General features: G+C 47.6%; 9 protein-coding genes across 9 annotated transcripts in view; 5 read left to right on the top strand and 4 right to left on the bottom strand.

Moving 5' to 3' along the window:
• Window positions 1–274: 274 nt before the first annotated feature.
• MAA_10110 (Cytochrome P450 CYP65BH1) lies at window positions 275–1,974 on the bottom strand (the record flags this gene model as incomplete). Its single annotated transcript, XM_007828108.2, has 3 exons — window positions 275–613; window positions 665–1,512; window positions 1,563–1,974. The coding sequence occupies 3 exons, from the start codon at window positions 1,972–1,974 to the stop codon at window positions 275–277; spliced, it is 1,599 nt and encodes a 532-aa protein (XP_007826299.2).
• A 2,411-nt stretch (window positions 1,975–4,385) lies between these two features.
• Window positions 4,386–5,330, top strand: MAA_10109 (5-methyltetrahydropteroyltriglutamate-homocysteine S-methyltransferase; the record flags this gene model as incomplete). Its single annotated transcript, XM_007828107.2, has 1 exon — window positions 4,386–5,330. One exon carries the CDS (start codon window positions 4,386–4,388, stop codon window positions 5,328–5,330), a length of 945 nt encoding a protein of 314 aa, XP_007826298.2.
• Window positions 5,331–6,108: 778 nt separating this feature from the next.
• MAA_10108 (uncharacterized protein) lies at window positions 6,109–6,423 on the bottom strand (the record flags this gene model as incomplete). The annotated part of the gene is made up of 1 exon (XM_007828106.1): window positions 6,109–6,423. One exon carries the CDS (start codon window positions 6,421–6,423, stop codon window positions 6,109–6,111), a length of 315 nt encoding a protein of 104 aa, XP_007826297.1.
• Window positions 6,424–10,400: 3,977 nt separating this feature from the next.
• Window positions 10,401–10,916, top strand: MAA_10107 (uncharacterized protein; the record flags this gene model as incomplete). Its single annotated transcript, XM_007828105.1, has 1 exon — window positions 10,401–10,916. The coding sequence occupies one exon, from the start codon at window positions 10,401–10,403 to the stop codon at window positions 10,914–10,916; it is 516 nt and encodes a 171-aa protein (XP_007826296.1).
• Window positions 10,917–11,764: 848 nt separating this feature from the next.
• On the bottom strand, window positions 11,765–12,337 carry MAA_10106 (styreneoxide isomerase; the record flags this gene model as incomplete). Its single annotated transcript, XM_007828104.1, has 1 exon — window positions 11,765–12,337. The coding sequence occupies one exon, from the start codon at window positions 12,335–12,337 to the stop codon at window positions 11,765–11,767; it is 573 nt and encodes a 190-aa protein (XP_007826295.1).
• Window positions 12,338–14,478: 2,141 nt separating this feature from the next.
• Window positions 14,479–15,030, top strand: MAA_10105 (uncharacterized protein; the record flags this gene model as incomplete). The annotated part of the gene is made up of 1 exon (XM_007828103.1): window positions 14,479–15,030. One exon carries the CDS (start codon window positions 14,479–14,481, stop codon window positions 15,028–15,030), a length of 552 nt encoding a protein of 183 aa, XP_007826294.1.
• Window positions 15,031–15,793: 763 nt separating this feature from the next.
• On the bottom strand, window positions 15,794–16,892 carry MAA_10104 (alcohol dehydrogenase; the record flags this gene model as incomplete). The annotated part of the gene is made up of 2 exons (XM_007828102.1): window positions 15,794–16,682; window positions 16,747–16,892. 2 exons carry the CDS (start codon window positions 16,890–16,892, stop codon window positions 15,794–15,796), a joined length of 1,035 nt encoding a protein of 344 aa, XP_007826293.1.
• Window positions 16,893–17,211: 319 nt separating this feature from the next.
• Window positions 17,212–18,713, top strand: MAA_10103 (C6 finger domain-containing protein; the record flags this gene model as incomplete). Its single annotated transcript, XM_007828101.2, has 2 exons — window positions 17,212–17,587; window positions 17,635–18,713. The coding sequence occupies 2 exons, from the start codon at window positions 17,212–17,214 to the stop codon at window positions 18,711–18,713; spliced, it is 1,455 nt and encodes a 484-aa protein (XP_007826292.2).
• Window positions 18,714–19,620: 907 nt separating this feature from the next.
• The window catches only part of MAA_10102 (NAD(P)-binding domain protein), a gene marked incomplete at both ends in the record, with an annotated part of 1,095 nt that continues 854 nt past the window's right edge, over window positions 19,621–19,861 (top strand). The window contains one exon of the mRNA XM_007828100.1: window positions 19,621–19,815. Within this exon, the coding sequence (XP_007826291.1) occupies window positions 19,621–19,815 (195 nt within the window). The remainder of the gene's footprint in view (window positions 19,816–19,861) is intronic.

The following is a 19,861-nucleotide window of genomic DNA, read 5'->3' as shown; positions in this document are numbered from 1 at the left end:
CATACTGGGAAGAACCGAAATAGCAGCTTGCCGATTTTCGTCGCCCGCCAAGTTCAGTAGACCTGGTGGACGAAGTATCTGGACACACCAAAACAACATCAGCTTGGGAATAGAACGAAAGTTTCTCAAGGCTGTAGACGTAGCACTTCATTTGGAAGAATAGTACTACGTCATACCGTTTATTACACCATCGACCAAGCTAGTAGAACACAGGCACATCCCAGTCAATATCCCAACCGTACTCGCCGCACTGACTATATCAAATTACATCCAATCATACAGGTCTTTCTTTTAGTCGAAGAAACTGAGGGCCCTTCTCGACTACTATTCTAGCTTTCCACTTGGTCCAGTCGAGAGCGTGGTCCGGATCAACCGACATATCAAATGCCCACACCAGCCTGGCAATAATGAGTCTCAACTCGGCCCAAGCCAGCCCCTTGCCGACACATCCCGTCGGCCCTACACTAAAAGGCCTACTAGCGGCATGGTTGTCATTAGCGAATTGTCCAGGGCGTTGATCTGCGGGTAACCAGCGTTCCGGATGAAACTCGTGTGGTGCTTCAAAATACCGAGCTGATGTATGCAGAATGGCCGGCCTAACCGATATTTTCGTCTGCGACAGTCAGAATTTGACATAAACTTAAGAGAATCAACTATGACATACCCCTCCGGGGAGATAATGACCAGAGTACGTCTCGCCGCCGGCAGGGACAACACGTGGTAGGAGGGCTGGAATTGCAGGACATAGCCGAAGCCCCTCCTCAATGACTGCATCCAAGTACGGTATATCTTTAGTTCCATCAACAGTAATGTCCTTTTCGCTCTGGAACCGATTCCGAATAGTGTCCTCCAAGATGGCCAGCTTATCAGTATTTCTCGTTAGGCAATGAAGCGTTCCGCACATTGTAATAGTAGTCGTGTCTGATCCAGCAATGATAAGAATGGCAAAGTTGGATTCAATCTCACCCCTTGACATGTTCTCGAAATCGCGGTTATCCTTCAAGAACGACGTCATGAAGTCGGGGCGGGCGGTTTCGAGGTTCAGACGGCGGTTGACCTTTTCCGACACAAATTCGACATGCTGCTTTTGCTGGTCCATGACACTGCGTGGGATGAGAAATCTCTCGACAAAAGATCCTACCCACGGGTATATTCTAGCCACTCCCGCGAAAGTCATCCCCTTCAGGAAGGTACACAAGCTTCGCACCCAGGCATGGTATTCACCATTTTCCAAGCAACCGAATGTTTCGCCAAGCGCGAGATCCCCAATCACGTCAAAAGTGAAAAAGCTGATCCAGTCGCCCATGTTGACCACTGCCCCTTTTTGTGCCGAGTCGGGAGCCGATGCCTTTTCACGTAAGCGGGTAATAAGGAGATCTGCATAGCCCTCGATGATGGAACTCTGGTTGCTTATCGCGGATTGGGTGAATGAACTACTCAAGCATCTTCTCATTCGAGCGCGCACGGCTGGGTCGGTCGTGGTGAAGACATTTTGGGGTGCTCCAGATGGTGCTTTTGATGTAATGTCAGCATATCATCGATCAATGTCTTGCGCTACCTACCAATGTACCAAGTTGTGTCTTTTAGCGCTTCCCTGTGGCCTGGTCTATGCCCGTATATCTCTCTCCAGGCTTCTTCAGATGCAATGGAAATCTCATTAGGGCCAACGCGAACGACGTCGCCGTATTTTTGATGGATTTCGGCAAAGGATTGGACCAGGTTGCAAGCAACTATGCCTCTAATGTACGGCAGATACGTAGCTGCCCATGATTTGGGACCTGGGAACTTGGACAAGGGGTGAAAATAAATGTTATGGACAATCGAACCGATGGGATACTTCATGCGCCCGTTAGCAATTACCACATTTCCACAGAAACGAGATGAGCGCACAGCAAGAATGAGACCAGCAATCACTACAAGCTGTAGCGTGAGGCTGTTGGCGATGGCGCTACTAATCGACTGAATGGGGGACATGATGACATGTTGTGTTTGTGCCGCGCAACGGAAGAGTGCGTAGAATGGCAGATTCGAGTCGCCCTTGAAATTCAGGGGGTTAGTTATCGTGCGGCAACTTGAGATTGGCCTTCATCTCGAAATAATGTGGCTGGCCAACAACGTCAGCGGACGTCAGCTACATGGGTCTCTTGGACGACCATTGGACAAGGCATTCGGATGCATGACCTAGAACGGTCCATCTTCTCCATGCGGATCGCGTTGGAGGGGGGAGAGGGGTCAATAGCAGGACCGGACGAGATGGGATAGATTTGAGTTGAGAATGGAAGTGACATAATATGTGATGAGCAATTTCCACCACGTGACTGTCGCAAAGTCAGAAAGAAGGAGCAGAAGAGAGACAACTTTGACTCGATCTCGTTGACGTCCATCCCGTCGCGGGGGATATTGCCTGAAAGAAGCCGAGTTCAGACTCCTGTACGACGCTTGACCTCCTGGCTTTGTGGCTGAGGAAGCAGGGCTATCTTGTTACACAAAAGAAGCTGCGGAGCAGTGACGGTACATTATTCGACCCCTTTGAAGTCGTGCAATGCCGTCGCGGTGGCCAAATATGTTCACAAACTGTACAACTATCAGACTTTAGACCAACATGGGACACGAATAACAATGGCCCTAGTCAAGAGTGAGCTTATTGGGGAAGTGGGTGTTGGAAGATTCGGGACAGAACCAAACCATGCAGGGTTTTCTTCATCTACAAGGGCCGATTCATAATTGGACAGGCGGGACATATCTCAGCTATAGCACATATTACGCCCTCCGCAGCTGGCTTTGACGAGGACGTGGGCTGGGCATGAGTTGACAAGACGGCACCTGTAAAATAAGTGTCCCCATTGTCAGGATTGCCGCCTCCGGATTGTGATCCGTTCCAGTTCTCACATCCTCCTCGACATGTTGCTGCATACTCTGTGGCTGGCTTCTTACCCACAATGCTCATTGCAAACTGTCAAGGGACAGCTCCAGAATCAGCTGGAGGCAGTAGTAGTATGAACGATTTCTGCGGCCCGGGGAAACTAGAGAAGTATGGAGTCAATCCTTTGGCAGGAACATGGCATGTTAAACAAGGGGGAAAAAGATGCACGACAGTCCACCAGACTCCACACGAACAAATCAATGGCTCACTATTCCGCGCGGTCTATTATTTCTTTGACTGGTAGGACACCTCCAAGTCACGGTACTTCCACCTGTGTGACGCATAGAAGCCAAAAAAGCAATGCGTGCTGGCTGCAGGATTTAGTCCCGCCTGCTCCTCACCGCTACTCCGTAATTGCCTTGGATATGCAGGTCTTGGAACACGTGTAAAGTTGCACGTCAAGTCTGAGTGTACGTAGAAGTTCAGCCTAACCTGTAGTTGGAGAATATCCGAACCTGGCCGACTTGACGGCTTGACAAGTGACCTTTTCTGGTCGTGTAGCTGTTCAAAAGGCCACAGCAAGTATGATGTAACTGGGCTCCGAATTCGAATTATGTCTCCTTGACAAGTGAGACGCGCTTCATACAAACTGCCAGTGTACACGATCAAGACGGACGACTTTGGGCCTAGAGCCCTGATAGACTGCATAGACATTACTTTTTCCATGACTGCGGGACTTGTAATCGACCAATGGACAGACGAAGGATGAGACATTTTGCAGAAGTGTGTTGGTCAATACAAATACCAAAACAGCCGTATCCCAAAGACGCAAATGCAAGGAGTACTCTGTATGTATTGTCGATCCTGTGCGATATGCTGCGCTGCCACCATCTGTCATTGCCGTCCAACCAATTCAACAACGACATGCTGGGACCGCCTCTTTTGAGCCACCTGCAGCTCGACATCGGACCAATGAAGTTCAGATAACTGGGACAAATAGTCGGTATTGAAGTAAATGAGAACCATAATCAGGCGGAGTGGGAAAGGGAGACACGTATAAAGAGGTTCTCTCTTTTCTCACTCCTGATAGTTTTGCCAAAAGTCATTCCGGCCACAATTGTGTTTACCATAAGTCCAGTCAAGTACAAGCCAATTTACAATGCCTATTCCAACAGAAATTGTCGGCATGTCCACCACAGAAATGCTGTTATGTCGAGCCATCCACTAACTATTCTTCAGGATCTCTCCCACGGCCATCTTGTATGTGGCGACATGGACGTACTAGAATTTTCAAAAGGCCTAACATTCCACTGTAGACCTTCAACAAGCCTTTGCCGACTTTGATGCCGGAAGTATATCTCGCGATGAGCTCCAAGCTGCGCAAGATAGGGCCTCTAAAGATAGCATCGAGAGGTTGGAAGCGACTGGTGAGGTATTGGTCACTGACGGGGAACAGCGAGTTAGCAGCTTTGCAACATATCCCGTCGTCGAGTTAGGTTGCCCACCTGTCTGAAATAGACGGATGAGACTAATTACGAAGCTTAGAACTTTGACGGGAGCTGGACTCGGAAGCAATTTTGCAGGGGACGGCCAAATGTTTGCGGTTTTTGATGACGGACATTCTCGCCAACTGCCTCGTCTCGTATCTGGGCCCTTCAAGTATGCCACCTACGCCTTTGAAAATTTGAAAAAGTCCGCACCATACGCTACACGAGGATTGAAGCAGGCTGTCATTTCACCATCTATGCTGTACCTGCTTTATCCTCTGGAGGGCGAAATAGCGGGATATCCGAGGAGCGCCTTCATGCAGGATCTAGTTGACGAATGCGAGAAGGATATCCGTGGCTGTTTTGAAGCTGGTGCCCAACGGGTCAGTATTGATTTCACCGAGGGCAGATTGGCCCTAAAGAATGATCCATCGAATCCTTGGACCGGTGCTGCGCTACTCGACCGCTTCATTGACCTTATTAACCGGGTCTTGGCGGGTTTTTCGCCCGAGGAGCGAGCCAATATTGGCCTTCATACATGCCCGGGCGGTGATTGTGACAGCGTACACTCTGCCGACGTTCCGTACAATCAACTGCTACCCAGTCTCTTCAAAATAAATGCTGGCTACTTCCTTATTCAGCTTTCGAGCGAGACGGACAGGGAATCCATGTATAGGATAATTGGGGAGTCAATTCGCCAGGATGCTGAAGGTGTAAAGCAGGTTGCTTTCATCGGGGTCGTCAGCCCTATAAACCCGAGGATTGAGACACCAGAGGAGATTGCGGATCAGCTGGTCATGGCCTCCCAGTATATTCCTATTGATCAGATGGGTGCTACAGATGACTGTGGTTTCTCGCCTTTCTCCATCGATGTGAAGCCGAAGCATGGAAGCCCAGACTTGGCGAGAGACGTTGCGTTCCAAAAAATAAGTAACAGAGTCCAAGGGACTAAGATGGCCAGTGAACGATTGGGTGTTTAGATGAGTCATTGTTGGAAAGAAGATGATTGTGACAAGGGTTAGGCTTGGAGCAATTACTCAATTCATCTAATAACAGTCTTTGGTATCAAAGGTCCCTGGTTTTCCCCAAGGCCTTGAGGGACCGAAGATGTTTATTTATACAAGAAGTCGGTGAGAGCCTTCTGCCCTAATCCCGTGACCGTAGCCCTTGTGTAACCAACGCCATTTCCGTGTGACAATGATGCTGAGACGTCTTGCAATGCAGCAACAGCTAGTTAATGACGGTATAGAAGTATCTCAGAGGCGAGGGACAAACGAAATTGTCACATGGAGAGAGTATGAGCTGAATAAAATAAGAAAATAACAAATAATCTTGTTTCCTAGTTTGTTTATCAGACGCGCTAAACTAGGCAGAGGCTGAGTGCGAGCTGCGCTGCTCCTTGTATCTCCTTGTTCGATTCGAAATGCCTATATTGTAGAAATTCTTGTAACTTGTATGAAAGCCTTGAGATTTGATAGGATATTTATTTGCTAAACTTGGACGCCCATCGTCGAGAAATCCCGCATCTCGCAGTTTTATAGATAGCAGCTAAAACACATCGAAACTGTCGATGTCCAGTGGAACATCTTTGAATATCTTGAACAAGCCCTGAAAATCGTTCTCAATAATGCCAGTTTTGTCTGGTCAATCCACCCTCTTGTATAATTTATTGTTAGCCTTGTCAATTAGAATATTCTCGGCCTTTGCATGGCCCCGAATGATGCCTTCCCGATGACAGATATGCAACGATCGCTCAACCTAGTCGACCCAGCGGTTCTTGAGCTCAGCCGAGGCTCTCTTAGCTCTTCCCTGACACAGGACTTCATTCTCGTCCATCCAAGTGAACAACATTCCTTCCAGTTCATCGCCGTGGCGGAAAACGCCGTGTAGACGATAAACCAGTGTATCCGGTGGAGGACGAAGGGTTGCCAGAGCGACGGCGACCCTTTTCAGCTGCATGAGCTCCTCCTTGTAGTGGTCATGGCCAAATGAGATGTTGAATGGCTTGGAAATGTAGTCGGTGCGACTGTCCTTGCCACCAACTGCCACTTTTGAGAGGCCCGATGAGGACATGTTCAGGCTTGCCGTAGCATATTTCGACATTCGCTGGGTGATATGACTGCGTCCAACGGTCAAAGTCGGCTAGGAATACATCATCCACACATATGCTCCGAGTTCCCCAGCTATGATCGTTCGAATCGCGAACATATGGCTCCGGATTCTCATTGGTAGCAACTAGGCCGCAAACGAAGTAGACGGGGGAGAGATATCGTAACAATGCCGGTGATGCTTTCAACAGGTCTTGGAACTCTGGGTTCGAGGAGGCCAATCGAACAATTCAAGGCTCGAATGCCTTGGACAGCTGGCCATATGCGTCTTCCTCGTAGAAATCGTCAATCTTCACTTCTCGTGATCTCAGAACATTCAGGCATGTGAAGTACGTCTCTGTAACATGTGGGGAGTGGCGGAAGTTAGACTGGGGGATTTGGCAATAAAAGGATATACCATTGCTTGTCCGAAAGACTTAATCGCACTCGTCTTCCCTCCGGTGTATCTGCCAAGCAGCAAAATCATACTGCCATGCTTTTTCAAACTTCAGAAGGAAAGACACAGATACCATCAGTCATAAGAAGAGGAAGTAGTTAACGTAGAAAACGTCTCTCCCATGAACGCCTTTGACGGAGACAGACACAGCTGCTGATGGAGCAGCGCATAGAGAAACCCGTGCGCCTTTCCAGAGCTGACATGGACATGCTTGCCAGAGCGACGGGTGATTGCGGGGCTTAGTGACAGTTTTTCACGGGGTTTCATGATTACTGATATGTTATCAAAAGATATAGAGTATATTAAGGTTAGGCTTTTGCGATATCCTACTTGTAATATTACGAAAGCTTGTATGGGCCATGGTTAAAGCCCTGGTGTACTGCAACTCCAACAAAAGGGCTGAGGACACTCTCTCTGTCCCATTACTTTTACAAAGTTTCAATGAGTAAAGGCTTGAAACTGTGCTCGTATTCAACTAATACTTTGCTTTGATATGAAAGGTCCTTGGCTTCTTCCAAGGGCCTCGGGGCAAGACCCTCTTCTTTGTTGAAAGAAACGGTGAGCCTTGAGGCCTGAAAGCCTGAGGCTTCCACTAGGTCTCGAACCCTTGTGTAACTATCGTCAGATTCTGTGCCGCGTTGCTACGTGGATTCCGTGTAACAACTAGAGTAGAGAGATAAGCCGCCGGTTTTCACGCGGATGTGGGCCTTTATACATGAATACATGAGAAAGGGTGCCAACATGCATTGTTAATGTCACGCTTCAAAGTTCTTGGCCAGCTGAGCCAGTGACAGTGGTCCTGGCTATGCGGACGAATCCTTTTACGTCGTGAAGCATAGTCCCTTCGGACCTGGCTCCGGTTCGAGACCTTGCCCAAAATTGGCCAATTTTCGTTATCCAAGACGTACGTAGTTTGGTTTTGGCGGATTTCTGACTCATTACATTGCCCTTAAGGCACATACACAATTTAACGCATCGCCTTACAGTCATATTTGATACGATTCAATGGAATGGCCTTTCTTATTCAGTATTTCTTAATAGAGCAGAGACACTTGGGCCGAGTCTTCCTCACCCTGTCGTCCGATCAGGTGATCTTAAGCAATCTACAGTAATCCATGTGACATTCGGCGCTTTGGTAGTAGCGCAGTGTCGCATTCTAATTCCGTTGGGGCAGCATTCCGAGATTCCATCTGCGGAATGCCGCCGTCTTACTCCATACATGTTGACCGGCTTACCATGTTCACCGTTTCTCGAGAATTCAACAAGGGCTCTTAAAGTGTGGCAAGCTGTCCGCTTCATGTAGATTTCTTGTATACGCAATAATCGTCACGTGTGTCTGGTGTAGGGGAGGATGCATGCCTTGCTATTCAAGATGTGATCTTTAGTTGAAGACGCAGAGAGCTGCTTGGCTCATCATAGTGAATAATTGGGTGATGCTTGCCGGATTATGGCAACGTTTTAAACACGTCTTGAATCTTCAACACGCCTTCTGATTTGCATGTAGTGACTGCTCCTCAGCCAAGGCGCAGACCAAGATGACTGTGAGAGGGATCGTCCTAACCATGTAGCCACAAACAGACCAAGCGGCCAACTGCCGTTTGACTCGTTAGGGTACGTCGGTTATGATTTGTGTTTCTCTCTCTCAGCCTCGTGCATGATATCGAAATGCTGCTGCGTGACCCCCCTCTTTTCATTACAGGACTGAAAGCTTCATGTCTTGCCTGGGAACTGGTACCGTCAGGAGTGGGTGTCTGAGTGGACTACACCGTGCATGAGTATCCAGAAACGTAGTCATGTCTGGTACTTCTCCCGACTCTCAAATGAGCGCCACGCATCTTGTTGCCTTATTGGAGTTGCCTATACAAAGTGATTAGCCAGGTATTTCTCAGGCTGCCCCCCTGCTTTGTATCTCTGTGTCTCCCCTGTACTGCGGATTGGACGGAATAGAAAACCAGTCGAAGCCAAATTACACGTCTCCAGGGTCAGCTTCAGCTACCCTCTCTTTCGCCGTTTCCTACTTCTCGCACCTGGAACTTACTGTAGGGTATATAAACATAGAATTTTGTTCAAGAATATGATAAATTCTCGTTTGTATTTCAGCAGTTCGATATTTAAAGTCCCCACTTACGTTTTCAAGATTTCCATACGGAAGAGCGCGCTCCGCCCACAAATGCCTCAGTATCAGACTCCTTTCTATGGTAGAGATAGCGGACAACCCTTTTCTCTCTACCCGTATGCGCATTCGTCCATTGTAAAGGTACTGGAGATATGGAGCGGTTGGGGATCCGGGGATGCCAACGGCCATTGGGTTATCAAAGGTATCCAACTCACGTGGTTTACTGGGGAACAAAAAGGACTCTACAACCATCCGGTCGATACAGACGTATATTCGAGGTATGAATTTGGAGGCAATGAGAGAGCAAGTTTTAGTCTACGAGCAGGGTGGCGTATTCACAAGTTCGGCTTCCAGACAAGTACTGGAATTCTCTGGGATGCCGGAGGTGACTCCGGTAATCTGTTCTTAGACATTGCAAACGGCTCCATTGTAGGATTTGAGGGAAGCTCGGGCTGGGAACTTGACTATCTCAGAATGAGATTTATTTAGAGGCTGGCTTAACAAGTCTAGTACGGTGAGTGCCATAGTGTGGTAGTAAATGATGATATCACTAATTGACAAGCTCAGAGCGAGAAAGCTTCATGGGTTGCCCTTGGAGGCGGTCATTCTGAACATCTTGCCTTGGTATAGGTTTTTATCCCGCAAATTAAACTTTGGGGTTTTCCCTATACTATAATGCGAATGCAAAGGCGCTTTAGTATGTGTATCAAACATTCAAATTAATTCACATTTCTCTTTGAGGTCTCAGGTGAAGCGCGTACACGGTAACGACTTGTTCAAGTCATTCCTGACCCTTTTGCCGTGTCGGCTCTGCGGACGGGATTGTGCCGATTCTCACAATGGCCCTGTTGGTCTAGACCTTGTCATTTGTCAGGTTTCGAGTTCTTTTTGTTTTTCGACCCGTCCAAATGATCGTGTAAGCCCTACATCAGGTAAGACCCAGTGAGAGTCACAATGTGCCTGGCCGTACCCCATCCAGAGAACCGTAACAGACCACGTTACACAACAACAAACAAGGCATCACAGTAGACAGTTTCTTCTCCAGCTAAATTAAGCTAATAATTATGCTTACAGCTCCTAGTAAACTTACTCACAAGGAGGTGCTTTCTATGCGTTCCGTGTCGCACTCTTGCTGCCGTCGGACAACTCGTGTGGAGGACAAGATGCGATAATTTCATACGCCAAGAGATTTGAGCAAACATTTACGCCAAAGACACCCCATTCTTTGGATTCGTGTCAAGATTGCCTGTGTCTTGGCCTCCATTTCGGTCTCCTTGCATATGGTAGATAGAAGGGGGGGTCCAAGGTAACATTAGTTTTCCCTGGACCGCACAGCGTGCTGATCGAGGCAGCCAGTTCCCGCATAAGCAGAACAATAAATATATGAATCATGGCCTTGAAGGTCAACACGCACCGCTTAGACTTCCGTGTTCTTCACCTTTCAACGTACGCCTTTAGCGCATTCATCAGCCATGGAGCCTTCATCATGTCTCATGCAATCCTTTACCACTCCAGCCCCTATTATGCCCACCTCTCACAGACCACGAAGGGGCTCAGACCCGGCGACTGGGGCCGATTTTTGGTGATTGCTGCTACTCGCGAAGACATGAAGAGGTTCTTCCGAGGGTTGCAAAAGTACACCAAGATCGGCAACACGACAATAACCGAGGTGACACCTGTTAGCCTCGCCTGGTGGAATTTTAAATCGGCAGGTCAGCTTGACTTGTTGGAGCTTATTCAGAAAATCTACCAGATGGACACATCTTACTACGGCAATATCGAGGAGCTCAACGAGAGTTACGGCAAGATCCAAGTTACAAGATTGGCTGATGGGATCGGGACCAAAGATTGGCCGATACTTCCGCTCCAAGATGTTTCTCTTGGTGACCTTCAGATGCACGACTAGGAGTGAACTCATTGTGCTTCTTTACATGTGCTCATTTGTCTAAGTAGTAAAGCATGGGCTATGTCTGGACAATGACCTTGATAGGGGAAGGGGTTGCACAAATATGATACGTCGCTTCTTTGCTAAAATATATCTCGTCATTCGGGCTCGCCCACTCTGGTGCCATGGGTTGCAGCATGTGTCTGATGCCCTCCAGGTGGCCACTCGTTGGGGGCCGCGCACGAGAGCCACGACTCATACCAGAGCTGGCATCCATCCCAGACTCACGTAGCTTCTGCATGGCATTTCTTTTTTTTTTTGTCTTCTTCTGTTAACTCTTGCATTCATCGCCTGCATATACGAGCGTTGTGTTACCTCTAATGTCGCGAACTGACTCATCATGTCAGCGCCGTCGTGATATCTGACACGAGTTATACAAATCCCGGTCGACTGTTGACATAAGATATGCGAGCCCCAGGGTCGAGACAACGACACTTGTTTCACCCACGTGGCTACCATCGCTGCACACCGTAGACCGTCGGTTCTATGAGTAATTTGTCATGCAAAATTTGACCTGTTGCTGTACTTATTGGACTGGCCGAGAAGAACATTTCTGTGATCCAATCATCCGTCAAACAGTGCTGAGCCGATCTGACAACTTTGAGATCAAGCACGAACAATTCTAGACCGATGCAACATGTATGGATTTGCTTGCCATTATCCAACGCTGGACGGAGTACACGCGCTGGCACCATGATGAAGAATAGCATCCAATGCAGGCTCATGACCTGGTATACACCAATCGATACCGTTATGCTTTTCAATGCTTTTAATCAGTCATTCATCCCATCTGTTGACGCATATTCTGATTACTTTGTCTTCTGACCATATGCCCCAATGTCAAACTCGTGCCTCGGACGTGGACTCTTGTTCTTATCAAACAATCCGTAGTAACCCAATTCCGCAAACGCCCCAACAACCAAGAAGCCAAATACCACTGCCGGAACAAAAGCCAGGACGCTCCAAACATTTGCATCGCCAACATGTGTCTTTCCCAGCGCGAGGCCCCGATTAGGCGAGAGATTGCCAAAAAAGTAAAATCCCACATTCGACCACCCGTCCATGACAACAACCCAGCCAATTCGCTTGGCGGCCTTTTCAGGAACAGGCAAGTGCACCATCCCGAGTGCCGTCACGATAACCATGAACCCATTTGCCACGGGACCTGTATGACACCGCACCCAACCGGCTTCTGTGCCGGGAACGTTGAACGTGATCAGATGCCCGGGGGATATTTCGATACCGCCCATGATGTGCATGTATAGGCCGAAACCGCCTAACAGAGCCGTCAGTATCATTAGGGCGCCGTGGCCGATCATGCGCCGTCGGAGGGAGTCCTGTGCCATGAGTCCGTCTGTTGCGTTAGGGTTAGGGTTGGTCATCGTGCTCTGCGTGTGGTGGGTGTTATGCCGGTGATGGGAGATGGAGATCAACAGCCAATGGTGGGATGGATAATACTAATAGATGTTGAATTGAAGTCGAGCAACTCGATGCCTCGGCGTGGATATAAGCTGTGAGTTGAGTTGCCTGGGAAAAGCATTCGTCCGTGGCTCCGTCTCCGTGGCGCTCTCTTTCAAGTCCGAGGCCGCGGCCCTGGACTATCCCGAATGTGCGGAGTATTTGTATCCATACTCGAACTAGACTAGTCGGTAATCAGATAACCGATTGGAGTCTTTATTCAATTAAAGGAAGGCACAATGTCGGTCCATGTTTTGGGAGCTTACGGCAAGGCTATTGCATTGCTGAATTACTCGCGAACAGCAATAAACGCGAGTAATTTAGTACTAAAGCTATTATTACTGACTTTATAATTTATTCTAGCCAAGTTGTAGCTCAGGTAATATCACAGCAGGAACTCTATCAACTAAATTCCACAGTCCGAGCGCCTGGCATCTTTCACGCTTATGAACTTGGCATACGGAGATGATAAACGGCCACGAAATGCACAAACTCGTTTATAGTCAAGGTGTAAAGGCCCGGCAAAGGGCAGGGACATGTATCGAGGAAGGCACGTCCAATGGAAAAGGAACCTATCACCTGAATGTAAATGCCATAAGGAAGCGCAATCGAATTCCCGTTCCTTCGGGCACACCTCCGTCCGCCGTCAACGGAGACTGCATTCGGCACCTTGTTCGGTGATTCTAAGGCGCCACAGCGATACAAAGAATTGTACAGTACCTGTAGGATCATCAAATTTTAGTACGGTTCTCCTTGTTTTTATTTTTCCTTATACTTGACGACATATTTATTTACTTGACGATTATTTTTGGCCCTTATTTAGCGACTAATAAGACTTAAAAAGCTTTCTAGGAAATTATTAATATTTTATTACTTAATTATATCTCTTAGTAACAGTATTATTAATAAGATATAATAAGTTATTGTTCTCAATTTTGCTGAAACAGCTATATTCTATTAGGCTTTAGGAATATTGATCTCGGTACGTGGGAGAGGGTAGGATATAACACAATATCCCTAGTCGATTACCGACCACTCCGGGTGTTGATAATACGGATTCGTCATATAAAGTTAGTAGTAAGGCTCTATAGGGGCCTGCTACAAGCCCCTATTTACGTGTAAGTCCGGCAAATTACCGGATCCGGTGTATTACTGTAAAATAACTTCCAAGTGCTGGTACTTGGCCAAGTTGTAACGGCTTGCTATTTGGCGAATAAAGTGGTTTCGTAAAGAGGGGAAAATATTAACGTAAGTGGCTTAAAGCTTAAATTACTGTATTACACGTAAATAACTGGCAGTAAATACTATAAATTATAGTCTAGAAGTACTTTAAACTTTTTATTACTAAAAATATATTTTTAGAAGCTCTTAAGTAATAGTATAATTTAACTTTTTATTCCCCTCGCAGCTTAAGTTAAATTATCGCGTAGCTGGAACAGCTTACAAAAGAGCAGATATAGTAAATAGAAAAAGTAGATCCAACATTTACCAGATACACGGATTCTACATTACTTAGCCTTGTCTGCTGACAACACTCGCGACACTGCGAGTCGGAATTGACGCTTGCCGTGTCAAGCCTATCCACAATTCGTCCCGTAACACTATTTGCTTGTAAACTGCGTCGGCGCTAGCTTTGGGAGTCTTTGCTTATACTAGTGCGTGCTAGTATAGTAACTATTATCCCGTGTATTCAAAAATGTAACGACTTTGTGGCAACTAACTTGCGACCAAATAAATTTACTTTACACACTTCACGGCGATTCGGCACAGTTCGTAGACAGGGTTTAATTGGGCCAAGATAGCTCGAGTATAATACTTGTGTAGTAATTTTTAAAATTTACTAGCAAAAGTAAATATTGTAAAAACAAAAATAATAAAGTTAATATAATATATTAATTCCAGTTATTACATAATACTGAAAAAACTAATAATACTAGAATACAAAATTATATAAATAGGAGCTATATTCGAGATGTAAAATTATTTACACAGCACTCTCTATAAACTAGTCGACTCCCCTAACAAGATATATTATTATTCACGTTTTATTCAACGCAACGTCAATATGAAGTACTCTGTGCTCTCCGCTATATCGTTCCTCGCGGTATCCTCTCTGGGTTTCCCAGAATTATACTGGGGCGTGACAACGGCCAGCCCTGGTCAAATTATTGTCACGAACAACATGAACAGGCCTGTCCGTCTGGATAAAGTCGCACAAGGGCCACCCGTCGATGGGGTCAAGATAATTCGCGACCAAGAAATCATCCTTAATCAGGGACAAACAGTCGCAGTTTCAGCCACAGAGATATCCGCGGACCTGAAATTCAACGAGGAGCAAGCACACAATCAGGTAGAAGTGAGCTATACCAGCGGCGATCAAGGCACGTATAACTTCGCTATTAAGCCAATTGAAGGCGGTGGGTTCCCCGGAGCCATTGAGGTAATCCCTCTTTCGCCACGTCCTTCTTCTCAGTGCCATCCTTTGGTGTGGTATCCTGGACAAGGAAATACGCCACAAGCTACATGCCAGGACCGCACTCCGCTCCGCGTCTTCCTCCGTGAAGCCCATCATCCACCAGAATTTAATAAGTTGGATAAATTTGATAGGTGGTACTAAAGAGTACAAACAAATGGCAATAAACGGTAGCTTAACCTGCCGGCATTTTAAGAATTGCCAGGAATAGTTTTAAAATAGTACTCTTGTGTTAGAGGATAATATTCCATGTATAACTCTTGTTACTTTATAGAGTTTTACTCAAGGTTCTGTATTCTTGGTGGTAGTTGGTTGTCAATATTGGTCAGTGTCCAAAAAGTATCAATGGAAGGAATTTCATATCGGCCACTGTCCTCAGCTACTTTTCTTGGCTGCTTAAACCTACCCTCCTTAGAAATATACCAGATTGTCAGAATTTGTTCGTCCTGTTAAGCACGTGTATGTATATTAACCCGGTAAACTGGTTGAGGGGCCTCTTAAAGCCGCTTAAACAGTTGGCCCGACGTGGCGGGATATAGGAGGCTGTACTATTGAGATTTAATGCCTTCGGAATAAATACAGAATATTTCAACTGCTACTACAAATAACGGGTAGGTGCTTATAGTAATGTAATTTTATTAAGCCTTTTAATATACTTAATTATATAACTATTATTATTTGTAAATACTTATAAGTAATATAAATAAGTACTTATAAAAAATATGTAATATTAAATATGGTTTTAACGAGCATAAAAGGCTAGAACAAGATGTAAAAGACCTAATAGATAGTCATAAAGGTCTACCTTGCACGAGATAATCACAGTATTCGGCAGGTATAACGTCGAGACTATTATCATCACCTGGGCGCCCAAAGCTGAGCACAGCACAGATGTGCAGCTCAATTCTCAGTCCCAAGGATTAACGACCAACTTGGATCCGGTGACTTTACCATCAAACATCAGATCCAGCGCCCGCTGAACAGAACCCAACCCTCCCTCAAGCTTAACCGCAGGATTCGGCCATACTTGACCACTCTTCAAAGCTGCCGGCAGGTAGCTTCTCAAATACCAATCACGGAGACCTTTATTTGCTGCCTCCGACACTAGGATGTCGGAATATCCCGCCCACTTCTTCTGCACATTGGTGGGGAGCGCGTTGTCCTCCGGAGTAGGACCGGTTGAGAAGAACAGGCCTCCGGTATCTCGAAGCAACTCACCCATAAGCTGGGTCGCCTCTGACGTGCCAATACTATCAAAGACGCCGTCATAAGGCCCATGAGCCAGAATTTCCATAACAAGATCCTCTCTTGGTTGAGTATGGTCGATAATATGCGCGGCCTTGCGCCGCTCCACAAGCTCTCTGTTTCTCGGCGAAGAAGTCGTCACGACATGGTACCCAGCATCCGAGGCATACTTCACTGCCAGTCCGCCAACTGCAGATGACCCCCCGTATACAAATATCCTTTTCCCATTCGGCTCCGAACGTCCCGCGACGGGCGGCTTGGACAAGCCCATGTGAATTGTCAGGGCGGAGACCACCGTCGCAAGGTTGGCGATGACACCGGAACCAACCTCTAGGGAAGTCTCTGGCGCGAGTCTCACCAGATATTCCTCTAGGCCGATTGCATATTGCTGCCAGGCCCCGGATTTGTTCTCACTTGCTGCCGTGCCCCAGCGAGCAACTGCGACTCGGTCGCCTGGTTGTACGGACGTGACCCCAGGGCCGACGTCGACGACGGTCCCGGCAAATGTGAAGCCGCCGACAAGAGGATAAGTTGATTGGAACAAGTCCAGCCTAGACCCGAATTAGCAACTGCAGCACATCTGCTCACTTTCAAGTTGCGCAGTCAAACACGTACCTTTGAATCTTGGCATCAATTGGGTTGAAGCTAATGGCTTCATTCCGAACCAAGACCTCGCCATGTCCAGGAACCCACACTTCAGTGGCTTCTACCTCGACTGGCGCATGGCGCGTCTTGATGTAGGCGGCTTTGTTCGATGTCATTATGCAGTGAGTGTCAATGGTAAGACTCAGTCACAGACATGTACCGGGTAGTTGTGAGATGCTTAAGAAGCAATTTCATGGGGTCCGCCTGTATTTTATATAGCCTCAAGAGTCGAATGGGCTTTCAAGAATACTTGTGCTCAGATGCGGCAATAGCCGGCTGTTCTGCTTCACGGTGCCTGACGTGGCAACCTTGTTACGAATCAACTCAAAGTCGAGCATGCTGTGATACACTGGTGATGCGGGCGAGCGCGCGAGTGCTTACAAATCCATCCTGAGCACTAGACTTGAGAATTAAGGGAAAGCCACATGCATTGACATGCACATGAAGCTTGCGGAGCAGCGCAAAGTGGCCCAGCGCCTCGCATTGGTTGGGACTCTGATTGCGCCAATTTGCTATCCGTCCCTCCCGAAGTTGGCGATGCAGTTGCACAACATTCAACATTGGGGTCTTTTGAACCAATTCTCAAGCCCTCCTGCTAAATTGGGCCATACATTCCGTCTCATCGCTACAATTAAGTGGAAATCAACAACCATGTTCAACGTTTATGCTTTGGAGGCCCCAGGGGAGGGCAAGTTTCTCATCCCCAGGCTCAACTCGAAAAAGTCCAGGTTTGGCTGTAAAAGATGCAGAGATCGCCGGGTCAAGGCAAGTCGCTGGCACTCCCAGTCCAGAGACTCTAATCATAGCGCAAGTATGGGCTAACTTATCCATGTTTCAACGGTTGAAAGTGTAACGAAGCAAAGCCCAAATGCCAGCACTGCAAACGGCACGGCGCAACTTGCATCTACAACCGGGAGCCCGGGAAACAGCCTTCGGCCTCTATCCCCTCCCTTACCAACAAACGTAGTGGTCTGGTGAAGCAAGTTGATGATGCCACCGAAAGCCGGGAGCGCCGCTTGCTGGAGGTTGGGCTCATGCGCAATTACGTGACCAAGACTGGTCCCTCTATCTGCCCCGACGACCCAACTCAGCCGATTTTCGCGGCAGCAATATTGGAGCTATCCCTGCAGTGTGATGCGCTGCTATACACCGTGTATTCCATCACGGCCCTCCACCAAGCCTGGAGTAGCCGTAGCCAGGACGACTCTTCCACTGATCTCGACGTGCACCGACGATACCTGTCCCTGGCTCTACGCGAACATCAATCGCTGCTACGCAACATCACCAGTGAAAACATAGACGCCATTTGCTTGACGTCTGCCTTTCTCCGATTCTGTGCGTATGCCATGCTCCAAGTACGCAAGCTGCAGCCGTATACGCCACCCACGCAATGGTTAATGATGGTGAGCACTACGCGTGCATTGTACGAGGAAGCCTGGGGTGTCGCAAAAGACAAGCCAAATAGTATAGCCTACTTGCACCTAAGCAGCTATTCCATCACGCGCGACAACAACAACCTCTGGGAGCAGTGCAAATTCAGCGACTTGGCGTTTGCGCATGTAATGACTCGACTAGCACAAGATGTTGAACTAGAGCCATGGGATGCGGAGACGAAGGATGCATACGAGGAGGCGCTTCGTTTCCTTGGCAGTGTGAAGAGTGTGGTGGATGACGGCGCGGCCAAGTTTCTAGTTCTCAGACACCTTCTCCGCTTCCCGTTGGTCATCCCGACGCGACTATTGGACTTGGTTCTCGACTGCCAGCCTAGATCCTTGGTCGTTCTGGCGCATTATTTTGCTCTGCTTGTGCCATTCGCGCAAAATTGGTATATAGGGTCGGGGCCGAAGCAGGAGGTCCTCGCCATTGCCGACAAGATGTCATCGAGTCCTCGTTGGAGGCGCCTACTGGACTGGCCGCTTCAGATGGTCAATGCTTGAGGTCGGACGCCGTGAACCACTTGAGATGAGGGGATGGTAAGCTAGCTAGTTGATGCTATGTATAACTAGGAAAGAACATGGAAGGCAATAAAGGGAGCGGGCGGGCCGACGAGTCCGGGCTGAATGCCACTGCTCGTTATAGAGTGCATGAATGTGGAGAATTGACATCCGATTTCTTCTATGTAATGAGAATACTAGTGTCTTTTTGTACTTTGAACAAGCTACAACAGTGACTGACTGGCTTGCTACTGGAAATACCGAACACCATCGTGGTTGAATTGTTGGGTTGCACTGGTTATAGCGGTGTCGCGAATTCGTTGAACTCACAACGTTAGTAAATGCTTTATCGCTGGAGATAGTTCTTTTCTTCTAGTCAACAAATCTCTTTTTTATTTAATTATTAAAATACATATTCACAGCTTCCTTCACCATGTCTCTGTAACTCTACCGCATTGACGGGCTAGTACCTACTTGGCTTTCGGTTTCGCGAGTCCAGCATTCGGCTAGCTTCATTTTCCAGGATCCACCCCGCCAACCCCACATTTGCCCCACCCCCACCATTACTCAATTTAGGTTTCGGTTTCGGGACTTCCACATGTGGCCATTGCTCTCGGCCGTGTTGAATCAGCATGAAACACCGACTGTCAAGTCCCGTATTATTCAAGCAATGAGTTTTTCCCTCGAAAGAATCCGCCAGTATGGCATTACTCAGCCACTCTTCTGACGAGAAAGAGTTCAATCCTGCATCTGGAAACTGTTTGTCAGCGAGAAGTGGCGTCACACTTGAAGACTTCGGTAACTCGAGTATGCCCGAGTCCGCGGACTCAAACTATAAAAGGGTTTATAACAATCCTTCCCAAGATGCTCATACCAATCTTTAAGTACTCACTTTCCTACTGCTTCAATCATGCTTATCCTTATCCCCGGCATAACTGGCAACCTGGGCCATCATCTTGCCAAGGCTGCCCTTCATCGTGGCCACAATGTCCGAGGCATGGGCCGCACCCCCGATAAGTTGGATTCAAACATCCGGCCGCAGCTTGAATCCTTTGTCGTCGAAGGACGCGGTGTAGATCCGGGGTACGACGCGGCATGCAAAGACGTCGATGCCATTATTGTCGCCTGGGCTGTTGAACATGAAACAGCAT

The sequence above is a fragment of the Metarhizium robertsii genome (assembly GCF_000187425.2).
Source record: "Metarhizium robertsii ARSEF 23 chromosome Unknown MAA_Scf_9, whole genome shotgun sequence".
NCBI classification, from domain to species: Eukaryota; Fungi; Ascomycota; class Sordariomycetes; order Hypocreales; family Clavicipitaceae; genus Metarhizium; species Metarhizium robertsii.
Note: the sequence above shows the minus strand (reverse complement) of the source record. Positions and strands in the feature narration are given on the sequence as shown.